Genomic DNA, 27,687 nt, shown 5'->3' on the forward strand with positions numbered 1-27,687 from the left:
CTGTTCGTAAGTCGATTTGTTCCTAAGTCCAACTTTACTCCTGTTGATTCCAAACATGTTGTACGGCATGTATACTAAACACGGAGAATGGCTTTAAAAGTTGTATTATCTCCGGTAGATGTAGATGCCACTGGTTCTTCACGTTCTGCAGATGTAGATGCCACTGGTTCTTCACGTTCTGTAGATGTAGATGCCACTGGTTCTTCACGTCCTGCAGATGTAGATGCCACTGGTTCTTCACGTTCTGCAGATGTAGATGCCACTGGTTCTTCACGTTCTGCAGATGTAGATGCCACTGGTTCTTCACGTTCTGTAGATGTAGATGCTATTGGTTCTTCATGTTCTGCAGATCCAGATGCTATTGGTTCTTCATGTTCTGCAGATGAAAATGCCACTGGTTCTTCACGTTCTGCAGATGCCACTGGTTCTTAATGTTCTGCAGATGTAGATGCCACTGGTTGTTCATATTCTGCAGATGTAGATACCACTGGTTCTTCACGTTCTGCAGAAGAAAATTCCACTGGTTTTCACATTCTGCAGATGTAGATGCCACTGGTTCTTCACGTTCTGCAGATGTACATGTCACCACCGCCATCTATTTGCGTGGCGGTTGAACTTACGACTCTCGATCCGAACAGGCAACTGGACGTACGGACCAGGTTTGTTCGAATCTCTTGAATGTTCGTAAGTAGAGTAAGTCCCTGTACCTCTCGACCGTCGGTTAAGAACTTGAGTAGATGTTGTTACGAGCCAGGAACGATGTCGCACATTGTTGAAGACCGCTAATCATGCCGAGCGGCTGTCTGATGGACACCGCGTTTAACAAATGATGAAGCCGCCTGCCTCGGCGTTCAAACTCGCACGCTCAGCAAAAACAACGAATACTGTCAGTCCCACTGGCTACGTGCGGTGGGTAAGAAGTTCGACATACATGCATGCAAAGATGCGTTCAGGTGCGCGGTGTACAACGTGCTGCGGCTTGGCTATGAAATGCAAAGGAACGTTGCAAAATCCCTCGGGCTGATGCTCCCCTAACACTGCGGCTTCTCTCCATGTTGTGGAATGTGGTTGGACGTGCATTGTTAAATAAATAAAAAATGTCACCTTTCATGTCAGTTCACGTGTGCGTGCATACACGTGGGGGAGCGAAAGTAGCGTGGTTTTAGCGCTGCGCTACCAACAACGCGACACCCCAGTTCAATTCCCGCTCACGGCCAACATCACTGACGAATATATCTCAACATTGGCGCTGGGGGAGACAAAGGCGGCGGTTGGTGTGACCACACAAAAACAAAGATCCCCCGTATAGCCTGAACAGACTGTTAGCGCAAGTGCACCTATAAAGGCTGGAACGGCACACGAGGGTTTTGGGTGACCAACACCACGCCCGGCCGCCTTTATATCCCCAGTAGCGATGTTTACACACCGCAGCCAGGTACTTAATTGACGCGGAGTCGGTGGGGGGGAGGCATGACCGGTTCAGATAATCGTCACCGGTGTTAACCGTGAGTGGGAATCGAACTCGGGTCGCCGGGTTCGTAGCGCGGTGCGCTGACCACTACACGAGCCGCTCCCCACCCCGCGTGTGCCGTGCTCCCCCCCCCTTGCCACGTCAAGAAGGCTACATTTAAGGGCACAATTATCCACGAAAATGTATCATCGGCCGTTGTTAATCCACTGCTGGACGAAGGCGTTCCAAAGCTGCCGTCAGCTCTTAGCATCCTGTGATGTAACACTCCAGAATCATCAAATGTATTTATATACTGGAGGAATCCGATGAGCTATAAAGCTCTTTTTCACCGACGCCCAGTAGGGGTGGGTTAGAACGTTGCAACAATACCAAAAAAAACAGGATAGGAGTGCAAAGTATATGAAAGCGAATCACTAAAAAAATAAAACGGAACTATTTTTTTTTACCAGGTGAAGCCCACTGAGTTATGAGCTTCTTTTTCAGAAGCCACAAATGATAGCTCAACGAAGTGGCTTATCACGTTGAAATTTATAGCAGCCGAATAATGCAAATAATTATCTAAACGCACGTTTCTAAATGTGGAGGGAAAAGTAATATAATTTTTTTTAAACACGCTTTTATGAAATGTACCGTACGAGTAATGACAGAACTCCACGACTCTAGGAAGTGGCCCCGAAGCTTGCCACAACGTACGGGACCGTGGCCAATTAAAGGCAACGTCAGTTGAGCGTGGACAATTAGACCCAAGCCGAAACATAGCATAAAAAAACAAGGTACAATTTTTTTATGATAGAATGTAGTATTGTCATCAGTATGACATAAGTATACCAAGTTTGCAGTCGATAGCACATTGGGAAGTGGGTAAAAATTGAGTTACAAGATTTGAGGATACGACAACAGTGAGTTAAATAATAAAAGCGTGTAATAATTAAAAAAAGCGTGTGGTAAAAACGGGAGGACCCGGAGATTTAAAAAATATTAACCCGTAAAAACAAAGTTTTCACTATAAATCCTTTATATGCGTGGTATCGGTTTTATTTTATTATTCATTTCTGTTTTTCTTGAGTAAGAGTTTCATTTTTATCACATTGGTATTTTAAATAAAATATGAAAAAAAATGTTTCCTAAAAAGTGGAAAATTTTGGAAAAATTTTTTTCACGAAAATAAATTGTCACGCACAACGAGTCTGTGTGCAAAATGTCAGCTCGATTGGATCACGGGAAGTGGGTTAAAAAACGACCGAAATATTTGCACGGTCGTAAGTGCGCAAGAAAGCAATTGAACTTAATATAAAGGATTTTTAAAAAATGCACGCGACCACGGGGAGAACGCGCAAAGTCAGGCGTCAGGGTCGGGATCGAATCCCCGACCTCCTGCAAACCAGGCGAGGAAGATGACATCTCCTAGCCACCGTGGATCGACTGAGCACCTACACTGAAACTGATTTTCACCGCTCCAGCGCCCTCGGTGGACGTAATCTCGGACGCGTTCCGTTCCTTGGCAGCCACTCACGTCATTATTCTTGACCATCGCCCCATCAAAGCGACGGGTCCTGCCCAGGCCCACTTACTTACTCTGAACAGTTTGAAGGATGTAATAAACACATTCCTGCGGAGGGAGCTGGTAGGAACGTTGGGTTGCTCGGTCAATGGCCAGGGTCAACGGCGGTGTGGTGTATTCCGCAAATATGCCCGACTGTGAGGGCGGGCACAAGCCGGCGTGAGTAGGTTAAACGTTGAGTTTTATAAGGGCACCACGGGGTGACCAGGCCCTCCCCACCCAGCCCCACCCTCCCATTTTCAGATGCACGACGGATGGACACAATAATCCCCTGTGGGCTGGTGGAACCAGGAGGTTCCTACCAGTATAAACATATTCTGTACTTAACGAACGTAATACGAAGCACCCGCGCACAAGCTTACGTCATTTTACTAAATTGTTCCATCTCCTGGACGCATTTAAAATTTAACGGAACAACAAAAAACATCGAAAACTTTTGTTTGTATATTTTTATTGTACTGTAGCTGCACATTTGCTATTTACACGTGAATGCCATAACGTCTTTTTATTTCCAAACACCTGCAATGTACTGGGTATACTAGAATTTAACTTATTTTTAAAAAAGCAAAGCAACATTCATATACAAACAATTTTCAATACAAAGGCAAATATTCCTTGGCAGGCTGTGCACACGGGCACGCGCCACGTGCAATGCGTGTAAGATATGTTACAGAGTTAGCACATCGAATTTCACATTTGTCTGCAGGCCTTATATTGATTCAACAGACAGAACAACAACCAAACAAAGCTCATATACATTCATATCCTTTCTCGCAACTGAAACGTATTTTTTCTGACGCACATTTTTCGTCGTCACGCTCTCGGTTGATTTTGTATTTTCAGGGCGTCTTCGTCTGGGCAACTTGAGGGCCCCAGTGCAAAAGTGACAGCCGTTTGAGACTGGAAGAAATTACTGTCATCGTCGTCAAGTTCCGTTCTACTCGACGTCACTCTCTCCACTTTCGCAGCTTTTTGCACTCAAGTACGCCACTCGTGGATAATTCATTCTACTCACTAAGCATGCGAAATTATTACGAGCCTCTTGACAGCCAGATCAGTCTTGTGCTCATCGGGATTACTTTGAGTAGGCACGCTAACAATACATCAATTCAAATCAATCCTTACGTTCGCAACGCGTGCATCCCGTCGCGCAAGAATCCGTTGTTGTTGTTCCGTACGTATATTTTACGAGACCGCTGCGTAGATTTTCGCGACTGCGCCGCGTTGCTCTCAAACTTGTTTTTCTTTGGGTTGCACCTTCGTGCGTGTTGTTCGGCACGATGTCCGACGTTCCCCCCCTCCCCTCGTGACGGGGAGCTTTCACAAGACACTCGTGCTGAACATTCAATACAACCCGAATACACATCGGAGAGCCTGGATGCGACTGGTTCGCTGACCCCCGCATACAACCCATTAAGAGGACTCCGCGCCAAGGAAAGATTAAAAAAACCTCAAATCTTAAATCCAATCGTAGACTTGCATCATGAAAATGTATTGAATGACTGAGTAGGGTACCGATTGAATTGGTACAAGGCTAACTTTGAGTTCCACAGGCTAGGAGCAGTCAAGATGTCTTTAGGTGTCACAATAGAGTACTGAAACCTAAATCGTTGCCTTTGCCCAAAGTAAAAAAAACCTCAAGGTGCCAATTTTTGGTCTCGGTGTGGAGATAAATTCATTATTTTCACGTTGGCAGCACAATGGGTTTAGTGGCCCGGCATTTACGAGTGTCACGCGCTGTCGAAACTAAAAAGATGAAAGAACGGATCACTTCAAGCCAAACTTTTAGCGACTTTGTGACAAAAACATTTTAAGGTGCTGCCCTGTTTACCTGCCATCCCGATGGCAGAAATAATCCCCTAATCAATGAAATAAATGTATCAAGCTAATATGTAATTCACATGTTTTTGGAAACATTAACTGGACGTGAAATGCTACGGTTTAATTTTTTCTTACGATAAAAATTCAGTGGGTTAACATGGGGAGGGGGGGGGGGGGCTTCCAATACGAAATGGTATTATCCACATTTATATTTACACGATCTAACCCAAAAAAACCTGTTTAATGGACGATCCATTTATCCCACGCACACAGACTTTTGAAAGGACGCGTAATTGAAAAAGAACACCACCCTCAAAGATGTACAACCTGTGCATGTCATTGATAATAATTAAGTTATCATTTCCATCCCTCCTGTCAATCCACTGCTGAATAAATGCCACCCAGAACAGTGTTGGTCATGGGGCATGTTTGACCAGGTTTCACCACACTGGTCAGTGCAGGTTCGTAAGGCAGGGTTGGTAGGGGGGGCCCGAAAGGGGGTCAGGGGTTAAGACTGGTTCAGAAGTCACTTGCTACCGATATTAGCCAGGGCCAGGAATCGAACTGTGTTCACAGGGTTAAAAGCAAAGTGGCTCACCACTGCACTGCTGCTGCTGCACCAGATGAAATCTAGAAATGTTTTAACCACACACTGCAAATTTATGTATGTTCCATAGTGTGGATATTCCCCACAATTCAAGCAAATTTGTGCCAAAACTGAATTTAAGACATCTTGGAAACGAGAGCTTACAGTGTTATTCTGTCAACTACAGCCACATTTTACTACTTTATTTTACATTTCAATCTTAAGATAATTTCCTCATTGCATTAGACATGACAATCTATTTAGTCGGAATAATGCAAAACAATGCATTTACATTAAAACTACCAAATTTAGGCCGCGTAACATCTTGGTAAATAAACTACTGAAATGTCATCCAATTCCCACAGCATCACTCTCTGATATCAGTAGTCTTTAGAGCCAAATGGCCAAAGAGCACCATACACATCCCAGAAAATTGCACACTTAATTCCAATTGGGGTATATTTTAACTGTATATCCTCTTCAAAAGCTATACAATCATATGTTTAAAAAGTGAAACGCTTTAGGTTTTCATGCCATACGTAACAATCACAAAGATCTCCCGTATAGCGTTAATAGACTTTTGGGGCTAGTGCTGGGTAGCGATCAGCTTATGAAGGCCGAGGCCGGGACGGTATACGTGCGAGTGGTTGGCCAGCACCACACCCGGCCACTTTCATCTCCCAAGTGGCGATGTTTGCACACTTCACCAGGAATTAATTTGAGGCTGAGTCAACCTAGGGGATGCCCAGGACCGGTTCAGATAATCGTCACTGGTGTTGGCCGTGAGCGGGAATCAAACTCGGGTCTCCAGGCTCGGAGCGCAGCGCACTAACCACTGCGCCAACCACTCCCCAACATGCTAAAACAACACACACCTGCACACATGCATTAAAAGCAACGGCGTTTTAGCACAGAAGCAGAAGTGAAGCAATGTAAACAAGCTACATATTATACGTACCACTCGCAAGGTAGACAGCAGTGGGCCTGAATATGCACTTGCACACTTAATACTATTTCTGGTACATTATATACAGAGCAAAACATTTTAAACTATATTCATACGTGATTGTACATTTATAAGTTAGTACCCAGCATGCTTATGTCTTCATCGAAGTTTCAGTATATTGCATGATAACATTTTCATCCCACTGTTCTCCACCTTGCAGATGGCAATAAACACAGAAGCACAGTTTTTTTGTTTTGCAAAAAAAGCCAATTGAAAGAACGGCAGTGAGTGTGCGATACAAGGGGGGTCAAAACATTGTGAAAACACCTTCTGAGAATGCATGACATTTCAAGGTAAACTTTAAATGAATAGCGATTTCGTGACAAAGTAAGGAAGCGCAGAAAAAAAAACTATTACAAAATTGGTCATTGTAACTCTGCGTCAAATGTCCCCGTGTTTATGCGTGTATGCATGCGAGATGTGTACAAAAAAGAATGCAAACGCATATTACACCATTTGCGGCTTAAAGCATCGAAAAAAATACCACAAAAATGTAAATCAAATGCCCTATATTGGAATGTAAGAAAAATGTTTGCATCTCAAAACTGTAATAAAGGCTTTTCGATCGTTCCGCCGTCGTCACTTGCAAGCACGTCAATATACCACAAGATGCAAATAAAACACCCCCTTTCGTGCCGCTGAATGTTGTTAATGTGCTGCTGACCATCCGTTTGTGTAAACTTCCCCCCCCGACCACCGGGCTCCCTTGGCAATAACCCCCACGTTAATATTCAGTGATGAGACAGTCTTCAACGTACATTTTTTTAAAAACATTCCCACATCGTGTGCAATCAATTCCAACGCGTATTGCACAGAATGACCGCCCGCCGGGTGTGACATGTCCCCTCCCACCCCTCCCCACCTCTGTCTGTGCCTCTCACGGCCACCACAACACGACCACATCTCACTCGTAACGATTCGTCTTTAAAAGCACAAGCTCCTCATGAGATGCGCACCCCCCCCCCCCCCCCCCCCGTAAAGCAGTCATTAAGGCCATAATATGTACAAAGCACGGGTCTTGGTGAGATAACTGGAGCAGATGGTGCAAAATAATTACGGAGAGGACACGAAATGTAGAAAAACCAATGGCTTGGACTACATTCTCAATACATCCAGGAGACGCATAGTCTCTGTTACGCAACAATTAATTTAAAATATTTCTTTTTAAATCAACATGCAAGCCAGGACTGCACCTCCCACAGCAGGAAAAAAAAGCATTGACAACGTTTAAACGTTTGCCGTAATCTGCATAAATATCCAAACCAGGGTTTGGAGTGCAAGCTGCGAGGACAAGTGAATACGAGATGAAGCAATGAAACTGGAGCATGCTTCCGGGAAAAGAACGCAGATGAACATGATTGTACATTATCGTGCCATTGTGTGTAGAATGACGATGATGATGATGGTTTTGCTGTTGCTGCTGATACAAACATCATTTTATATTACTGCATATGCGTGCCTTTTGTCTAACAGCTAGACACTGCATGCTACTGAATAATGTACATGTGCTCCATTGGAACTGCATAGCTCGTTGTTCCTGCATAGCCGTCAACGGTTGACAACACCTACCGGCATCGTTGCACCCCAGCTGCGCCAAAGTGGAAGCATTGACTATGATACCACTGCAGTTCCAAAAACTTGGCTTGACTTAGACCTACACTGTCCCTTCCTGATGCTGAGAGGCTGTTGCATGCCTTCACATAATCGAGGTTAGATTACTGTAATACCTTGCTTGCTGGCGTTTCTAAAAAAGTCTTCTAAATTGACTACAATATATTAAAAACTCAGCTGCTTGCTTGGGTTTTAACCGGACTGAAATTGTGTGACCATATTACTCCGATTCGTTCCTCCTTGCACTGGGCTCCATGTAAAGTATCGACTTCAAGATTTTATTTTCGCGTTTAAGGCTCTGGATGAGTTCGCTCCTAAATATCTCACCGATCTGTTGAATTTTTACATTCCACTGCGAAAATTGAAATCTTTCGATTGTGGTTCACTACCCATTATTCCTAAGACCAGTCTTCATTCTACTGAGAGATGGAGGCTTTTTTTTGCAGCCAGGCTCGGCAATTGAGGAATTCCGTTCCTCGGTCCATTGGGGAATAAGAGTTTAAGACTTTTTAAACCGCGTGTTAAAAACTCAACTGTTTTTCCAGCGGGCTATCTCTTAAGCTTAAACTTAAGCTGCGTGTGATGCGCTTTGAGTCCTGGTGCGAGTTACGCTATAGAAAACCGAGATTATCATTATTATTAAAATCCCAAAACCTGTGCAGCTGGGTTCGATTTTAAAACTGAGAATAAAGTGCAATTGAGAAGGCACTCGTGTTGTGGTCTTTTTCATGGCAACTCACCCGAAGTTGAATTTACCATTAAAACCGGCGATTTCGTTTTTTGTTGAGTGATGTGATGATGCCACATGGGCAAGGCTGTTTTTAATCTGCTTCAAATGAAAATGTGGCGATCTCAGTGTTTAACTTTTGTGGAAATGCATCACTAATTAAGGAACCCTATATGGACAATGTCAATATCGGCGCTAAAAATGTATGGCAGACATTATCATTTAAAAGTAAGATTTTTTTGTAATAACGTGGATGATTTTTTTTTAAAAGATGCCCTTGTCTTTGGTAGCCATGATACTTTGTTCAATAAAATTAAATTACCCTTTACAATTAATAAGATCAAGTCTTCCATGCAGACAAAATTACAAAAAGAGGAGCATGCTCCATTGAGAAAAGTTCAACAAACATATGGAAAAACTTGATCATGTTAGTTAAGCAAGAAAAGAACCAAAGCCAAATGTGCTTCCTTCCTTTGACTGTCAAGTAACGTAACCTTTCAGTAGTCCTGTCATGGTTAGCGTGAATTGTCATTCATTGGGCACGCAAGCCGCAAATAAACAGCAATTTTAAGTTACTTGTGCCCAGCAACTTCCTAATAGAAGCATGTAAAAAAGAAAAGCACGTACGCGCGCGCGCGCTCTCAATCCTGCTTCCCCCAAACAACGAAACGTAAATGAACACACGACAAAGCTTATCTACAGCTCTCAAATAATTTCGACAGCTTCAAATCGAGACGGAAACAACCGAACATGCGAATTGGCCCGTCGTATCGGTGTGCTGTCAGACCCGGCTCACGAGTTTCCTTAGTTAATGAAAAAAGAAAAGTTCATACCTTGATGCCGTTCATATGGGTGGTCATTTGTGGCTTCTATTTCCTCGCCACAACCCAGGACGGCAAGAGCCAGAAAGTGGCGCACTCTGGCATTACCTGCAGTGTGAAATGCGTCTTGTCCCAACAGTCTCGCAGTGCAATTAAACAATTACCACTCTGTTGTGTTTGCGATCCTTCTTCCTTTGTCGTTTAAGTTCCTGAACGGCCATTCCAAAAGTAAATTTTCTCATTTTCTGAATCTTATTCGTCTTTGACTTATATTAAAAAAAATTATAAGAAAAGCCCCCCCCCGCCCCCCCCCCCTGCACAATAAAAAAAACCCAGTACGACTTGAAATTTCCACAAAGTTAATAATAACAATACAAAGTTTAAAAATAACTTAGAAAATATATTGCATTCACAAAAAAATGCTTGTCAGGCTCTTTGTTTGAAATTCTGAACTAATTTTGACTGTAGAAACATACAACACTGGGTCGACGGTTGGATGAGTGTTTCCAAGAAGTTCGAAATGTTGACGTTTCATATCTTCGATACTTTCGTGCCATCCCGCCGTCTTCGTGTGCCTCGCAAGCGCCAACATGAGTAGCGCGTGTCAGCGATTGTCCTTTGCTACATTGTGAGCCATCCACATCACCTTGGTCTTCCAACTCTCACGTAAAGCCTCGTTGAACTTTTGGCAGAAATGTTTCAGGGCATCGTCCTCTCGTTTCTCCAGAGCGAGCGTCTCCTGGAGGGGCGCACGGGAAATAACGACGTGAGCGGGAACAGGATGCAGTTCATTTTTGAAAGGTTTCATTCGATAACGAAAAGCAATGTGCAAACGTGCTTAGTGAAAACTTAACGCGAGGCTCTTCGCAGACAATATTACGATTGGCTGTTCCTGTGAGGTCGCGACACCTATTTCAGAAACTGGATCAGGTGACACGGTGAGTCTAACTTTCTGGACTGTTATTATGACTCCCTGGACCTTATCCAGATCATGTTTGACGTCGTTTCAAAAGAAACGCCTCATCTAACTGCTGCTAAATTTCGTTGTAAGGATTGTTCTTCAACTCACCAGTGAGCTGAAACGGTGATCATTGATGCGTTAACCTTTGATACACAGGACATGATGTTTGGCTTTGTCAGGTGGTGGAGGGTTCTTAACAATACAAGTTTGGCCAGATTCTTGTGGCCAAACCCAAAAATCTATTATTAATCATGCTAAAAGAAAGTTTTAAATTAGTGACTATACATGCCATGATATGTGAATTGAACACAAGCGAATAGAGCCTAAGAATAAATGAAGAAACATGGGTAGTAGATGCATGCTGGGCATTACAGTCTTACACTGAGACACATTAAAAGAAGAATGCATGAATCAGTGAACAAACTAAAGTTACAGATGTCACATTGATCGTTAAGAAGAAATAAACAAGTGGACTTGGGCATGACACACTGGGGCAAAGTGATGATGGCCTATGGACGATGCTGGTAATTGAATGACAGCCAATGGAAGGAAAACGCCAGATAGAGGTCAGCTGCTTGTTGGCATACATCGTGAGACCGCGAGAGATGGTGATGCCGTGGCGAAGCCTACATCTGCAAATGGCTAGGTCATGGCTGGTGATGATGAACAGAACTTTAGTGAAAGTCAGCATACCTTCAGGTACTGGATATCTTTCGGCGACGTGAGCTCTGGGAGGCCAGCTGCCAGCATGAGGGAGAAGAGGTTCAGGAAGAGGTGGCCGTTCTTCCTTAGGATCAGGTAGGCCCGCTCACAGTACTTGCGGAACCTTAAGCATGGAAATGGTTTCATTAGTTGCTGTCGTGGTGCTTCGTGACTGCGGTGCCAAGTTGCCACCCCAAAGTTTGTTGCAAAATATTATTTATTTTCCATCACATTCAGCCCGTGTGACTCAATCCTTTCATTAATTGGCCACATCGATGAAGGGCCAAGGTGGCTCGGTTGTTCAGGATAAAATCCCACAACGGGTCAAAACAACTATACAAGGTCAACCAAATGTGCTACTATATCGCAATTAAAACTCTGCACGCTTCACTGGGAATATAGACATCCCGTTGGAACAAAACAGGTGGCAAAAAGTACAATTACGAAATTTTTTTAATCTACTTATCCAGGAAACCCTCGACGAGTCTCAAGACGTTTAGTAAAAAGTCTTGCTCCGCGACGTACTGAACAATTGATTTGTTTTTGTTAATGTGCATTTTGGAAGCTAGGGCTGCAGCTACGCCGGAAGGCTCACCGGTCGAACTTTTCGCTGTTGGTGGTCTTCCCCTCCTGGATGACGTGCACGAAGTCGTACGTGAGGATGAACGGCACCCGCTCGCGCTTGATGCCAAACTTGCTCTTGAAGTTTCCCAGGAAGTGGCCAAAGTCGATGTGGAAGAGCTGTGAGCAGCCGGGCGAAAAGGGGCCATTGCACGTTTGAAATATTCTGCTCGTACAAATTGTCCGATGTTAACCAAGGTCACATTCGTGACTCAGCAGGCCTATATTGCATATCTATATATATATAAAAAGGAAATTTGTCAATATGTGTGTCTGTTCGAAATGTTTAGCATACTTCCCGACATGCAACAAACTTGAGATTTGGCACGTGGGTAGTTTCCAGACTGTACACAATGTAAAACGTATAAAAATAGACTTTTGTATTTTGGGGGGCGGGGGGCGCAATAATGCATATATTTTGCACGGCAAGTGAGCAGTGATGTCACATCTGTGATGTTAAGCACATGCGGCAGCGTCACGCAATGTGCCGGCTGACGTCATGCATTCCCCCCCCAACCCTCTGTGTAGGCCGTGTATTCATCCAAGACAAGATTCCAAGTCTCGGGCAAAGCCGGGTAGTAAAGCTAGTCCTAGATAAATAAAGGATAGTATTACTGTTACTACTTTATCGCAAGTGAACAGGTATTCCCCAACAGGACTGTCAAACACATGAAATGACACTAAACATGGTGGGTAAAGTTACATATTTTGAACAGAACGTTATGGTCATCATGTAGTTGCTCATGAATAACAGCCATGCAGTGGTTACTGCGCTACACTATAAACCTCGTGATCCATTTCAATTCCCAACCCAGCCATGGCTAACGTCAGCGGCAAGGGATATTGGATCCGGCTCTTGCACCTTCACCAACTCACACTGTCCAGTATGGTGAAACAATCGCAATGACCCACACGGTATGAGGAGCCCTTCATCCAGCAGTGGATTGATAATGGGCTATATATCATTACAGTAAAACCTCAGCTTAACAGACATCCATTCAATGGATCTCGGATTTAACGGACAAAATCTGCTGAATGACGAGTTTTGTCCGAAGATCAGAGAACAAACGGACTTTGCCCAAAGCAACGGACTCAGTCCGTTAATGGGTAAACTAGTCCAGTCATTAAAATGCAAATCAATTTATAACATTTTTGACATGCGTTTTTCTGGATTTTGTTGTTGTTATTCTGTCTCTCACTGTTCAAATAAACCTACCATCAAAATTATAGACTGATCATTTCTTTGTCAGTGGGCAAACGTACAAAATCAGCAGGGGCTCAAATACTTTTTTCCCTCACTGTATGTACAGGTATTATTACACTATTATTGTGCAGCTTTTTTTTATTATTATGAAAAGCATTACAATATATCAGTAAGTAGTTTGCGTGTGGTAGGGTGTGATTTAGTGCTCAGGAGGCTCGTGAAGGACGCTACTGGGCAGTTGGAGGCAGTCGCCCTCCAACAACAACGGAGGGCGGAGGAGCGACGCTCACAACAACGAGCGGAGCGCCGGGTGGCTAAAGCACAGCAAGTTGGCACAGTAGGGGGCACAGGTGGTGTATCAGCCAGTAATCTCGGTCATCTCAATCAGTCGACCCGTGGCACCTGGGTATGCCCCGTGACCTCCTGCCAGCGGGCCTTCGACACTTCACGTGGCCTCAAGGTGCACATGGCCTGGCACAAGCGTCGTGGTGAAGTCATCGCCACTTAGTGGCGAATGGCGGTTGTTGTTGTTTAGTGCTCAAAATAGGTAATTTGGCCATCGACGGACAATCGGATTCTACGGACACTCCTTCCCCCCTATTCGTCTATTAAACCGACGGGGTTCACTCTATTGCCATTTACTAGATTTCTGAATTTTGGTCTCACTAACCCTGTGACTCTTTACGTAAACATGTTAAGATTCTATTTCCTCTGGGAACACGGTCATAATTAGAAATCAGTCAGTCAGTAATAATAAGTGCAAAGTATGAAAGTGAAACTAAACTAGAAACTAAACCCTTTTTATTTTACCAGGTAAAGCCCACTGAACTGTATAGCTCTTTTTCAGAAACGACCTGGCCACCAATGATAGCTCAACCAAGTGGCTTACCAAGTGGAATGTATAGCAGACAAATATTCAAAAAAGCATGTTTATAAATATGGAGGAAAAACTGGAGGACCCAGAGAAAAATCCACGCGACCACGGGAAGAACATGCAAACTCCAAACATATACAGGCGTCGTGGTCGGGATCGAACTCACGAGGTCCTGTATATCAGGGCGAGGTGGTTAACATCTCGCCACCGCAGCGTGCTTGGTATGGACCCTGTTGTTATAAATTAAACAGAGCCGCTCTGACTGCCTTCCCGCCCGTCTCTTTGTGGCGCAGCACCCAGGCTCCTCCATCCACGGGGCCCCGATCAAGCTGCACCGCCTCCACCCTCGATAGCCAAGCCACTGGTGTGTTACACGACCCAATCAGAAACTCACCTGCCCCGTTTCCCTAATCATGATGTTGTCGCTGTGCCGGTCTCCTATGCCCAGCACGTATGTTGCCACGCAGTAGCCAGCACAAGAGAGGGTGAACTCCTCTATAGCCCTTTCCAGAGCATCCCTGTGCCAACACACAACAGAACGAGACTCTCAGGATGAACAAAATCGACCGCTGCTGCTCATTGAGCTACTAAGGTGACGCAGAAGGGAAGTAATAAAATAATAAAATATAATAAAATAATTTTCACGACGTTTCGGCTACAACGCAAGCAGCCGTCTTCAAGTGAAGAATGAAACACTGCCAAGCTTGGAGCATATATATAAACGAAACGTCGTGAGAATTATTTTATTATGTTTTATTTTTATTATTTTATTACTTCCCTTCTACGTGACTTTACCGAAAGAACCAAGAAGATGAATCCCTGCAGTCACGAAAGCTTTAAATCGAAATCTACTAAGGTGAGATTACATTTATACGTCACAAGGCAAGCAAACCTCCTCGCTGAATTCCTGCAGTCAGAAGACTGTCATGTCACATCAGTGAGTACCACTGGTTAATTACATCAAAGGCCTACTTCTCAATTTCATTCGACTTAACTCTCTTACTCTAGACCAGGGGTGGGGGCACCTATGGCCTGCGACTTTATCTCATAGGTCCTGTGGACACATGAGGCTCACCACTTATAAACGGCCCTCAAACCAAATGCGACCGTCGCTGGAAGCATCTTAGTTGCAATAATTGGGTAGTAGAATGGCAATGTAAATTTCGATTTAAAGCTTTCGTGACTGCAGGGATTCATCTTCTTGGTTCTTTTGGTAAAGTCACGTAGAAGGAAAATAATAAAATAATCAAAATAAAACATAATAAAATTTCGATTTAAAGCTTTCGTGACTGCAGGGATTCATCTTCTTGGTTCTTTCGGTAAAGTTACGTAGAAGGGAAATAATAAAATAATCAAAATAAAACATAATAAAATTTCGATTTAAAGCTTTCGTGACTGCAGGGATTCATCTTCTTGGTTCTTTCGGTAAAGTCACGTAGAAGGGAAATAATAAAATAATCAAAATAAAACATAATAAAATTTCGATTTAAAGCTTTCGTGACTGCAGGGATTCATCTTCTTGGTTCTTTCGGTAAAGTCACGTAGAAGGGAAGTAATAAAATAATTAAAATAAAACATAATAAAATTTCGATTTAAAGCTTCTTTCGTGACTGCAAGGATTCATCTTCTTGGTTCTTTCGGTAAAGTCACGTAGAAGGGAAGTAATAAAATAATTAAAATAAAACATAATAAAATTTCGATGTAAAGCTTCTTTCGTGACTGCAGGGATTCATCTTCTTGGTTCTTTCGGTAAAGTCACGTAGAAGGGAAGTACTAAAATAATTAAAATAAAACATAATAAAATTTCGATGTAAAGCTTCTTTCGTGACTGCAGGGATTCATCTTCTTGGTTCTTTCGGTAAAGTCACGTAGAAGGGAAGTAATAAAATAATTAAAATAAAACATAATAAAATAATTTCGATTTAAAGCTTCTTTCGTGACTGCAGGGATTCATCTTCTTGGTTCTTTCGGTAAAGTCATGTAGAAGGGAAATAATAAAATAATAAAAATAAAACAATAAAATTTCGATGTAAAGCTTTCGTTGACTGCAGGGATTCATCTTCTTGGTTCTTTCGGTAAAGTCACGTAGAAGGGAGATAATAAAATAATAAAAATAAAACATAATAAAATAATTCTCACGACGTTTCGGCCATAACGCAAGCAGCCGTCCTCAGGTGAAGAACAGGTCTGTCGGAAAGACAGTGTCTGAATTAACTTCATTCAGACGGCTGCTTGCGTTGTGGCCGAAACGTCGTGAGAATTATTTAATGTTTAATTTTTATTATTTTATTATTTCCCTTCTACGTGACTTTACCGAAAGAACCAAGAAGATAGAGGGCAATGTTTTAGACCTGGCAATAACTCCGTTTAATAATTTTAGCATGCTAACTCACTTAGTTTTCTGCAAGGACAAGGGAACGAGCTGTGTGTGTGTGAATACGTCGTTGCCCGCAAAATATATTTTAAAGCCATATTCGTCCCTCGGTGAGGACAAGATTCCCTATCCCTCCTGTAAACTGTTTTCCTCATTGTCTATCATAATTTATACGTATAGATTTTAGTCCTTACTGCTAGACAAGGCCAAATTACAAAATCGTATGATGCTTTCCATGTGCAATCATCAATAACTGGACAAAAATCCATCAACTCTCTACGTTTGAGTAATTGGTCTGGGGGCAGATATCCAGCTGTGAAACCAGGATCTCAGCGGTGGTGCCTGATTACTCAGGACAGGGCAATGATGAGCTCAGCCAACACACATACACGTATCATTTAATTCTATTCTCACAACAGGCATAGAGGGGGAGTTTTGTTTGTATGCCTACGTGAGTAGTGTGTTGGTTATAAATCTACTTTTACTTGTGTGCTGCCACAAAAGTCATATAATTATCCAATGTCACACTCATGATGATGACGATGACATGGCCTGGTCTGTAATGCTGGCCAGGTACTTCATAGCGCACGGCTCTTCCATAATCATCGTGCGCTTTCAGATGCGCTTTTGGGGCCGTCTGGAATGCTCTTCCTTCCAATGTCAGGAAGCCACTGGAGCGATGTACTTTAAAATCTAGATTGCAAACTCATTTCTTTATAACTGCTTTTTTGTGTTTAGTTTGTTGTCCTTCCCCCGCACCTCCGATTAACACGGTTGGCTACGTACGGTGCGAAAAAAGTTAAACATACATACATACATAGTGTCGCTTAGTGGCCCCACTTTCGCACGTGGACTCTCTAACTGCCTGCTCCGGTTCAAAGGAGATTCAAGGTCGTGTAGGTCAAACAATCGTTTCTCTGCACCAGCGGTGGAGGTGTTCGTCAACGTCGATGTGCATTGTGACGTCCTTGGTTATCGGGTCAATGAGTGCTCATTGACAGCGTTTTCCTCAACAGAGCCAGCAGACTAAAAAGTAGGCATGTGATGAGCGAGCCACCACCGATGCATTGATTAATATTTCCTCATGTGCTCTCTCACAATGCATGCACCGAATTTTAAGAGTGAATTTTTTTGTTTTGTTACGATGTAAACCAATTATATGAAAATTATATGCTAGTACCTTTATGATAAAGGGGGAAAATAAAGCTGTACATTTAAGGTAAATCAAATAATGATAAACAATACAAAACTCATAAACCAATTGTTGTAAGAAACTCATCGCAACAAAATAAAAGTGCTGGCCGGAAAAAAAAACAACTTCCAAAAACACAAAAATGTGTAAAAAGCACACAGCAAAGGCTGTCTGTGCACGCATTTCCCTCAAGAATTGCAAGGACAAGGAGACCACAATGCACTTCTTCAGGAAGCGCTGATGGTTTATGCACAAGTGCAGAGTATGAGTGCTTTTCACACATTCGTGCACTGTCAAAGATCCCCTGAAAGCCTTTAACAGACTGTTGGGGAAAGAGCACCTATGAAGACTGCAACAGCACATAAAAAGGTGGGTGGCCAGCACCATGACCGGTTGCCTTTGTCTCCCTAAGTAAACAATGTTGACACCGCACCAGGTACTCATTTTGAGGCTGGGCCGACCTATGACCGGTTCAGATAATCGTCACTGGTGTTGGCCGTGAGCAGGAATCGAACTCGGGCCGCCAGGTTCGTAAAGCAGCGTGCTAACCGCTGTGTGCGCGCACACATCGCACACACCGCACACACCGCACACACCGCACACACCGCACACACCGCACACATCGCACACACCCAGGGTTCTTCGCTTTGAGCCAATTGAGCAGTGCGTCCTTGTTGAAGGCGGCGGTGGCCGCGATGTTGCTCTTGTCCAGCTGGATGTTGGCGATGGTTTCGGCGCGTCGCACCATCTCAATGAGGCCCGTCTTGTCGCCCGTTGACAGGCACCCGTAAGGGACAATCCTGCGGTGGGGGGGGGGGGCAAGTGTTTGAGAGGACAAAAGTTGTAATTAATGGAAAAGCAAATTACGAGGACAGGCTGGCTTTCACCGCGGCAGCACACCCTATGATAGGGATATAATGGTAACGTAGTGCAAGGATAATTGCCGGAATAATTAAAATGGATAACGGTGGATCATTTGGTAGACAATGCAAGCATTTGTCTTCTACAATGTCACGTGGTGTGACTGACGATCAGTATTAGCCCTGCTTCACTGTTCACCTGCCTGAGTGTAACTTTCCTTCGAGATGGATGGTTAAAGTTATTGTGCACGGTGACGTGTGCACATATAGCCCGTATTTGAAGGTCAGCAACGCACTAAAAAATGCTGGATTTTGAAAAATAAAAGGCATAAACTTAAGTGGTGAAAGTATTAACTGACAATGTAGCAATTATAACAATTCCTACCGTCAATGGAAAAAGAAGGTTTAGCAAGCGATTAAAGAACTTAATCAAAAAGGCTGCAAAGTTGGGTTAAAGAAATAATCATGACCAAAAATAAATGTCGTACACAACAGGTTTGCCCAACAAGAGGAACACATTGTTGGAGGGACACAACTGGAGAACACAACGGAGTGTGCATATCTACGGCAAACTCGTGAAGGCGGAGCGGGAACGAAGACTTAGTTTGAAGAGGTGAGCGCGAGCAAGTTGGAGTGCTCTTTGTAAATTTTAATTCGATAATGAAAAGCAACAGACACGTTTTTTTTTTCAATCAGTGCGCATTACCAGCGACGACACATGGGTTGGACCAGATGACGCCAAAAGGCGCACAACTCAAAGACAATGCACCATCAGAGTATGAGAGCTCGGGGTAAGCATTTACACCATTGGTACCTCATTTGCCAGTAAAAAATATGAGTTGTGCGCCTTTTGGCGTCCTCTGGTCCAACCCATGTGAGACTAGGCTCTAAAGAAAGCTGTCTCTGGTGTGGACCAATCAACTTCAAGGACAGTGCATACATTATCAGAGTTACGTTTTTTGTTTGCATTATGACTGCAGGTATTGTGGTCTATGCAAACATGACTCCTTGTAAAAAAGGTGTCAGTTTTGTTGCCAGATAAAAGGGTAAAAAACCAATTATCATATTTTTTACTGGCAAATGAGGTACCAATGATGAGCTGAAGAGTTAACATGCGTTTTAGAGTATTTGGCTGCTCGTAATCGGAACACTAAGAACGTTTTTTCAATTGTGGACAAGTGGGTTTGGGGCAGGACTTTGTTTGAAGGGATCATGGACGATGCACGAGACTGGTGACAGAATGTCCACCGCGGAGATGGAGCAATGAGATCAGCAGCACCGTGAACGATAGTGATGACATGGGTGAGGCATTATTCCATCATTGGATAGATGACTGCTGATGATGATGAATGCATGCATGTATGTGCAGTGCTCATGCCAATGTAAGCAGACAGACAAGCTTCTGAAGCATATTTGGCAAGAATTCCATATTAGCCAAACTGGCTTGCGGAGATGGAATTTTAATTACACTTCATCGTCCACAAAAAGGAATGTACATTCCGTCCATGCAATTAAGACGGAGGTCCCGATAAACACATTCTCCAATGTGTTGAATACAAAAAAATAACCGCTTTGTCTATCATTTCTCATATTCCGATTGGCTGGAGGCTGCCCGTGGGAGAGCGGGAGTGTGGGAGGCTGGAGCAAGGGTGGGGGCTGAGGGGGGAGGGGGCGAGGAAGTGGGGGGAAGGGGCAGGGAGGGGGGCACGGGCGGTGGGAGTGCACTAGGGGAGTCAGGAAACCGATCGTTCACTCGTGCATTTAAACAGAAACACTGTTGAATATGGAAAATTAAATTAAATATAACAGCCAAAATGTATTCAATAATTTCCATGAGAATCCAAATTTCATGAGCGCATTCCACAACATTTGCACTTCACTGTGCTTTTTATTGCAAATGGAAAACAAACAACACGGGCAAGTATGCTCCAAATGCAAATGTGTAATTTTAGGGCCTCACTACTGAGAGAGAAAATGTAGATTTTAAAACAAAAGAGAAAGTTAATGTGATGGCATACAACTCTCATTAAAATTCTCACTGCCGATGGTTAACCGCATGAACATTATAATCAAGCTGGGGAGAGAGGAGCTTGGATGAAAGTCCATGTGGAAAAATCACTGAAACCTTGGCTTCGCATCACTGCTGATAAAAAAAAAACTTCCCTTGTTGATTGTGCGTTGCTTCATGATGTATAGTTGCGCAATATCATCTTGTTACGAACAACTTTTGGTACGAACAACTTTTAGCGTGGCCTTTTAAGCTACATTATTACTTGGGGGGGGGGGGGGGGGCAGGGGTTCACATTAGTTTGGGGCATTTCCAATCGGTGCTGGCTCAAGCTCCCAGTGACATTACAGACGGTGGCAATGGCACAGTGGGGGCCAGTCACAGGAGAGCTGCGGAAATCTGAACACCGCTCGTGTTTTCTCACCTGAGGTCAAGGCCCTGCTGTTTCCACATGTTGTCCATCAGCTTCAGCATCTGCAGAGTCAGCATGTCCTGCCGTAGGTCTGCGTGTCACGGTGAAAGTTGGTTGTTATCAGTGAGGGAGGGTGGGGGGGGGCAAACAACGGTCATGCATAATTTGGCATTTTATTTTGTAATTAAACCTCCTCACCCTTGCCCTCCACTCATCCTCAGCGGCATCACGGTAAGTTACAAAGTTTATTATGACTTTGTAATGTACCGTGATGTAATAATAATATAATTCTCACGGAAGTCTTTTACAACGTCAATGAGCGCGTAAGTTAGTGACGTTCAATTTTTTCAGGAATGCCTCGACGAGCCTCAAGACTGCGTCGTGACGTTCAGCAACAATCCATTCCACCGAGTGCTTTGCATGCGGGAGGAAAGGGAGTAGTATCCAGAGAGAATGAATGGCTATGAGGAAATGACAAAGGTCTGCATAGGCAGGATCACGGACCTACTTGCTGTACCGTCATCTCCTGGCCGCCTTGCTGCCCAGCTGGTTTGGAAGGTTCACAAATGCGTCTGATCTACCAATATCATCAACCCAAAATGTTGTCTCACGTCGATATGATGAACTTAGATTAAAAAAATCAAATGTCCATGTCGAGCTCTTCTGCTACTCTGTATATCACTTTCATTGTTGCATTCCCAGTGTGGCCGTTCCATTTTTGCAAGTGATTTATTTTTTCTCTCTAAATATTAGTTTCACTTCGGCCATGATTTTTACGAGCTTAGATGACCGCATCACTTTCCGCTGAGGCGAAAATAGCGGCCTCTAGTGGTTGGAGGGGATCACGTGAACCAATTAAGTGCAACGTGTAACAATATTTAAAACATATCTTTTTACGCTCAAGATTCGACGCATGTATAATGAGATTTAGAACCAACATTATTGGATTAATCAATGCACCGGTACAGGCATAGCGAACTGCATGAGCCTCAATTCAAAAGCAAAGATGTGAGTGTAAACCCAAGGTAAGAACTATACCGACATGAGGGGTCAGTAAAAGTGTGGCCAGCAGAGGTTAAAGCACCAAGATCCATTGCTGTACTTACTTCTATGCACCCATATCTATGCTTCCCCCTCCCCAACCTCCATCAACCAGAAGCCGCATGGTATGGAGAGGCCTTAACCCAGCAGTGGATGACAAAATGGCAGTGCATGTGTAGTGTAATAACAAGGGCTGCTGACGGGAAGGGGTACTGACAGCACGTCAGCATGAGTAGACAAAAAGCAAAGGCCAGGACAGGGGTCCATCTGGAAGCCGAGAACCCGCTAGGAGGTTCTAGAAGAGCGGGGGGGGGGTGTGGCTAGGGCGGGGCAAGGCCAAGCCAGGAGGAGGATAAGAGGAAGCTCGGGACGGGGGCTCGGGGCTGTTGCTGGGAGTGGACCCCCCTCGCCGTGTCCCTGTCCGTCACCTTCGTCGCCGCCGTATCGACCACCTGAAGACGCCGCTAGCTAGCCAGCTTGTCAACTGTACTAGCTAGGCAGTGCCGTCAAGAGGCGGATGTGTGACTGGCGTGTAAGCACGTAGGGCGTCTGTAGTTCCCTGACGTGTAGGAATAAAAGGTGTCTTATGAACCTCGTCTGGGAGTGAGTCACTACACATGTACAAAATGATGGCACAGAATTTAACTGCGAAAGCAGCCAATGCGAGCATTCACCGTCTCCATTTTTGAAGATGGCGCCTGTGGGCTCAAGCCCTTCTTCGTCCGAGTAAACCATCCACAGAGGTTTCATTTTCGAGTTCATGAACTTGCACTTCTCCACACTGCACGCACGCACACGCACACACATGCATGCAGCAACACACCACATGCACGGTGAGTACGGACGGTAATGTTACCTAGGAGCATGCTAAAAATCAGCACGTCTTTTCGGTGCGAGGTTCGCAAATATAAATGCTAATTTCGCCGCGGGTTTTGACGCACAGTCGTGAAACACCACGTGGAACCCGCATGCCCCAACCGAGTGTCTGACCTCTCACAGCACGGTTATTTTTGCGAGTGGCTACACATTTTAGGACCATTAAGAAGAGCAGCAGTAGGCACGAAACAACTTGTCAACCATCCCTACAGGGTTGGTAAATGTAATACTATCTGGTGGGGCTCAATCGGTTTGCTAGGAATGTAATGTTCATTCTAGATTTGAGGTTTTCGTGACTGCAATGATTCATAATACTCTTTGGTTCTTTCGGTAAAGTCATGTAGATGAAAAAGAAAATTAAATAAATTAAATTTTCTTTTTTTTCACCTACGTGACTTTTACCGAAAGAACCAAAGAGTAGGAATGTAATGGTCCGTGCCATATGAATATGAATCCCATTATGGATTCAGGACTGGCAACAGGGAAAAGTAAAATAATTTACACAAACGAGCTTGGAGCCAAATTTACTTGACACATCAATTAGGTTACAGAACCAATAACCACCTGTCCAGAAATGATATCTTCATTATCCAAGCGATAACATTACCTGCAACTGCTATGATTTAAAAATAACTTTCCCCCCACTATGTGGCTGTACATACGAATACAACAAATAAGCAGGGAAATGTATTACCTTCGTAAATATCTGCCGCTCCACGCAAAAAAAGAGAATATTTTACAGTTCTTGTGAACGGCACGGCCTTTTTGGAGGATGTAATTTCAGCAGTGATTCGATAAAACAAAACTCTGGATTGATTTTGACAGTGTTCTCAGCAGCAGCAGTCAGGCTTGCTTAAACCATTGATGGCGAGTACCAGATGTGATAGGTAAAAAACCCTCTCTTCAAGATATGGGTCTTAGTCCTATACTGATTAGATTGGCTGTGTAAATCCAATAGGTCTGCCATAGCATAACTGTATTCCAAACAAAGCAATCCCCAAAAAATAGAAAAACATGACATTTCAGGCAATGGCCCATCTTTATATTAAAAGGCCCTCTTCAATGAGAAGAGCCATTACACAAAACGTCGCCAATCATATATTTTCCCCTCTTAAGGGCCACAGTGTTATTGACGAATGTGTCGAGTGTTTGTTATCTGTGCTCGTGCACCACCGGCACGGTTGGCTATGTACTGTGCGAAAAAAAGTTCGACACACACACACGGCGGGTAGCACAACGAGCACGGGTTCAATATGCGAGATGCTCACTTGAGCTGGCTGAGGATGACGCAGGGCTTGAGCGGAGACTGGAGCCCCGTGAGCGCCTCCGTGTAGGACGTCTGCCGCAGGGTGGCGTGCATCGCGTCGATCACCTTCGCCTTGTTGTTCGACTTCATGGAACTGCTCTTCACCAGGTCATTGATGGCCCTCATCTTGGTGAGCGCCTCACACTGCGGGAGGGGGGGGGGAGCCAGGGAGCACGCCGAGGTCAGCCGTCACCTCCCCAGCTATGCCGAGGGTTTTTTTTATACCTACGGCGTAGATTGAGTTTCCAGCTATCAACCCTGGCAACTTTGTCACGGTGGCCGGGTGGCTCAGTGGGGCGCTGTGGTGGCGAGACGTTAACTACCTCGCTTGGTATGACGGAGATCGTGAGTTCGATCCCGACCCTGACGCCTGTATATTTTGAATTTGCAAATTCTTCCCGTGGTCGCGTGGATTTTTCTCTGGGTCCTCCGGTTTTTCCCTCCACATTGATAAATATGCGTTTAGAGTATTTGGCTGCTATAAATGTCCACACAATAAACCATTTCGTTGGGCTATTTGTGGCCATTTCGCTTCTGAAAAAGAGCGATATAGCTCAGTGGGCCTTACCTGGTAAAATAAAAAGCTTAGTTTTAGGTCAAAGCACCACACTGGCATCAGAGAGATCGTGAGTTAAAAACTAAACCCCTGAATGTTTGAAAAGTCCCAGAGCACTGTTCATGGAAGTCGGCCAACGTGCAGCAATGTCAAGACGAATATTACCACCTCTGATTAAACTGGTTCCTGAAGGGGAAAATGTTGAAGGTCTGTGATCGGTCACCAATGACTGCACAAAAAAACAATCACGTTCTGTTTCGTGCCGCACTTACTTTGGCAAAATTTCAACTCTGAGAATGAATCGAATAAGATTGGTTTGGTAATGGGGATTGTTTAACCGTACTTCATTCTTGACTGTGCCGCAGCAATAATTCAGACATCACTCGCCATTGATGTTATAGCTGCAGCCGTGAAATTAATTAAGCTAATTGGATGTATAGCACAGTAAGTGCGCTAACCGCTGTGCCACCGCTCCAGCCCAGTCACATTTTACATTCCATATAAATCTAAATGTCATTGTATAAAACTGCTTTCATAAATAGCCTCGCATCCCGAAATCCCCCCACCCAAACTTGCAATGTGCTGGTATAGCTCATAACTCAATGATCCCCTTGAGTGGTGTCTATATGGCAAGGCGGGTTTGGTTTCGACTGGTAGGTTAAAAACCGGTTACGGGGCACTTCAGGCTTCTACGACTCCATCGTTTGTGAAAACAGTTTAGGAATTTCATTCGTACGAAGCGCATTTAATCACTGCCTCTCGTCAGGATGTTACGCTGATACTGCAAAAAGTTTTCCTCTGAAATACAAGGCTAAGGTTTCTACTCACAGCTGATGGGGGAGGGCAATGAAGAAGTGTTTTTTGTTGCAGTCAAAGCACCACGTGGTACAGATGAATGGAATGGGCGTAAGCCTACAGAAAGTAACATCAGCCAAGACCTTGTCTGCAGTGCAATTGAATCCTTGATTCAAAGCGTTACCAAGGGCTAACCACTTGGTGCTTCAATTAATGTTTCAAAGCACTCCAAAACACTTCACGCGATTCGTTCTTCTCGCCAAACTTAAAAGTGCGGGTGGCCTCCCCTCATTCCATCGCCGCCTTAAAATGCACGCAAGCAACTCCCGACGGGAAAACCATCTCGGGGCGCGCCGGAGGTTTGGCGAGCAAATTGAGCACGGGCGCCGACTCGCGTTGCTCACCATCCCACGTGTGAATTGAGGCCAGCAGGGCTAATACGAATTGCTTGGAAGTCGTATAAATCACTCCATTAACGCTACTGATGGCACACACACACACACACGCACTCACGCGGGCACACCTGTGGGGAAATCAATAGCAAGCGTTCGCGGTGACCGCGATGCAATCTGTGCTTTGACCCCACGACAGGAGCTGCCAGAACTACTGCGGTTTTCACGGGAGCGCTGTAAAGCTCGGCATGACGTCCAACGTTTTTTTCCCCCCCCCACGTGCTGGGAGATTCTAAGGGGAAGTGAATGTTCAGTTCCCGTTTAGCCACTGACTGTTTGGTTCCTATTCAGCTCCTGTGAATATTCAGTTCCTGCTCCTGAAGAAGCTCCAAGCGTGTGCAGCGAAAACATCAGACATCGTGCCACACAACAATCTGTACTCAATCTGCCCGAGTCGATTTGCGCTGCATGGAATTACGTGTGCAATATCTTCAATTTGTCGTGAGACAGAGTCGTTACTATTCCTGTGCTGATTTGTACGCGATTTACTTCATTCAATTTGGTGACCCATGTGGTGACTCTTGCAAATGAGGCTGCTTTCTTGAGTTTTCACACAATTAAACAAAATAAACTTGAACAGCGCGCAGTGCAACTCTAACAAAACACATGGCAGAGGTGGCGGCTGCCAGCGGCCGGGAGAGGTGAAGTGCGGACGACCCCACCTGCTTCATGAGCGAGCGCACGTGTGCGATGCTTCCGCGGCAGTATGCTTCCAGCATGAGGCCGAACTGCAGCGACACGGCCGGAACGTGCATCTCTGACCTGCGGCGAGCACGTAACACGAGCAACTTAACGACGCGGGCAAAATAACGCGGAAGCGGGCAGCCTTGAACGTGACGTCGGAGCGCTCGATTTGCAAGCCGAAGGGGCAAAATTTCAATTGAGCCGATCCTCGATTCTTCAGCGTATCGTCGTGAGTATAAAAGTCGCGATTCAACTCAAGAAACGACAAAATATATTTTATGTTACGGTGAAACGCTGGGGCCTCTACAGTGTGTCATGTGTAGCCATCACATCCGTGGTTCTCGACCCATGGCTTCGCCACCCCCTCCCTGTTCTTTCAGTCGTGGCACAGGCTGCGGCCTGTATAATGTGCAAGACATTGTTTCAATGTGTGCCGTGAATGTTGAATGTCCACCACTGGCTCAGGAATCCCGACAGAGATAAATTCCGCATTATTATTTGAACCAGAAGACAATTTGACTCGTGTCTCAAATGCCAGCAGAGTAAGGGCAACATATATGTCTACACGTAGACACTTAAGACATTTAATACATCATACACGCAGTTAAAATAAGGAATCTTTGATGTGAAATCCTCACCTAAGATGCCAGAAAAGAAAGTGTCCGATGCATCTGTTTGTGAGCGCACGTTCCAGCAGGAATTTAGCCAGGTCGCTGTCCAGGTACGGCTCGTATTTGAGAACCTGGACAAGCTGCAGTAGGTACTGAGAGAGTTCGTCATCGCTGGGAAAAGACACGGAAGAAGGTGTGTGGGCAGAGGATGATACAGGAACAGTCACCATTTATGTAATCATTCAGATGTTCACGTCACCGTATTTCACAGGTACACAAAATAACGTATTAAAGTTAGGAATAGCTTGGCACTGTTATATTGTGTGTGGGTTATTTGCACAGCAGGTGTAAATGGTTCAATCGGCAGGGCCTTTATCCATTCACCAGTTTGCACCAGTTCTCCCCAGATCTCTCTATTTTCGCAACGATTGACTGCGAGTCCGTTAAATATTAAACCTCACCCCCCTCCCCACAATGATTGAAACATCCCACAGCACTGATCAGTGGAGTAGGCCATTGGCGTAGCAATGTCAGGACCGAAATTACCACGTGAA

General features: G+C 44.4%; 1 protein-coding gene across 1 annotated transcript in view; it reads right to left on the reverse strand.

The window, feature by feature from the left end:
• Positions 1-9,925: 9,925 nt before the first annotated feature.
• The window catches only part of LOC144942740 (phosphatidylinositol 4,5-bisphosphate 3-kinase catalytic subunit delta isoform-like), a 72,096-nt gene continuing 54,334 nt past the window's right edge, over positions 9,926-27,687 (reverse strand). Inside the window, exons 14-23 of the mRNA XM_078869614.1 lie at positions 27,161-27,304; positions 26,501-26,600; positions 23,998-24,179; positions 22,528-22,634; positions 20,825-20,903; positions 18,165-18,332; positions 14,361-14,484; positions 11,863-12,008; positions 11,259-11,391; positions 9,926-10,343 (exon numbers count right to left, since the gene is read on the reverse strand). Coding sequence (XP_078725740.1) covers positions 10,209-10,343; positions 11,259-11,391; positions 11,863-12,008; positions 14,361-14,484; positions 18,165-18,332; positions 20,825-20,903; positions 22,528-22,634; positions 23,998-24,179; positions 26,501-26,600; positions 27,161-27,304 — 1,318 coding nt within the window. The 3' untranslated portion in view covers positions 9,926-10,208. The remainder of the gene's footprint in view (positions 10,344-11,258; positions 11,392-11,862; positions 12,009-14,360; positions 14,485-18,164; positions 18,333-20,824; positions 20,904-22,527; positions 22,635-23,997; positions 24,180-26,500; positions 26,601-27,160; positions 27,305-27,687) is intronic.

This window comes from Lampetra fluviatilis, chromosome 28 (genome assembly GCF_964198595.1).
Source record: "Lampetra fluviatilis chromosome 28, kcLamFluv1.1, whole genome shotgun sequence".
In the NCBI taxonomy this organism is placed as follows: domain Eukaryota; kingdom Metazoa; phylum Chordata; class Hyperoartia; order Petromyzontiformes; family Petromyzontidae; genus Lampetra; species Lampetra fluviatilis.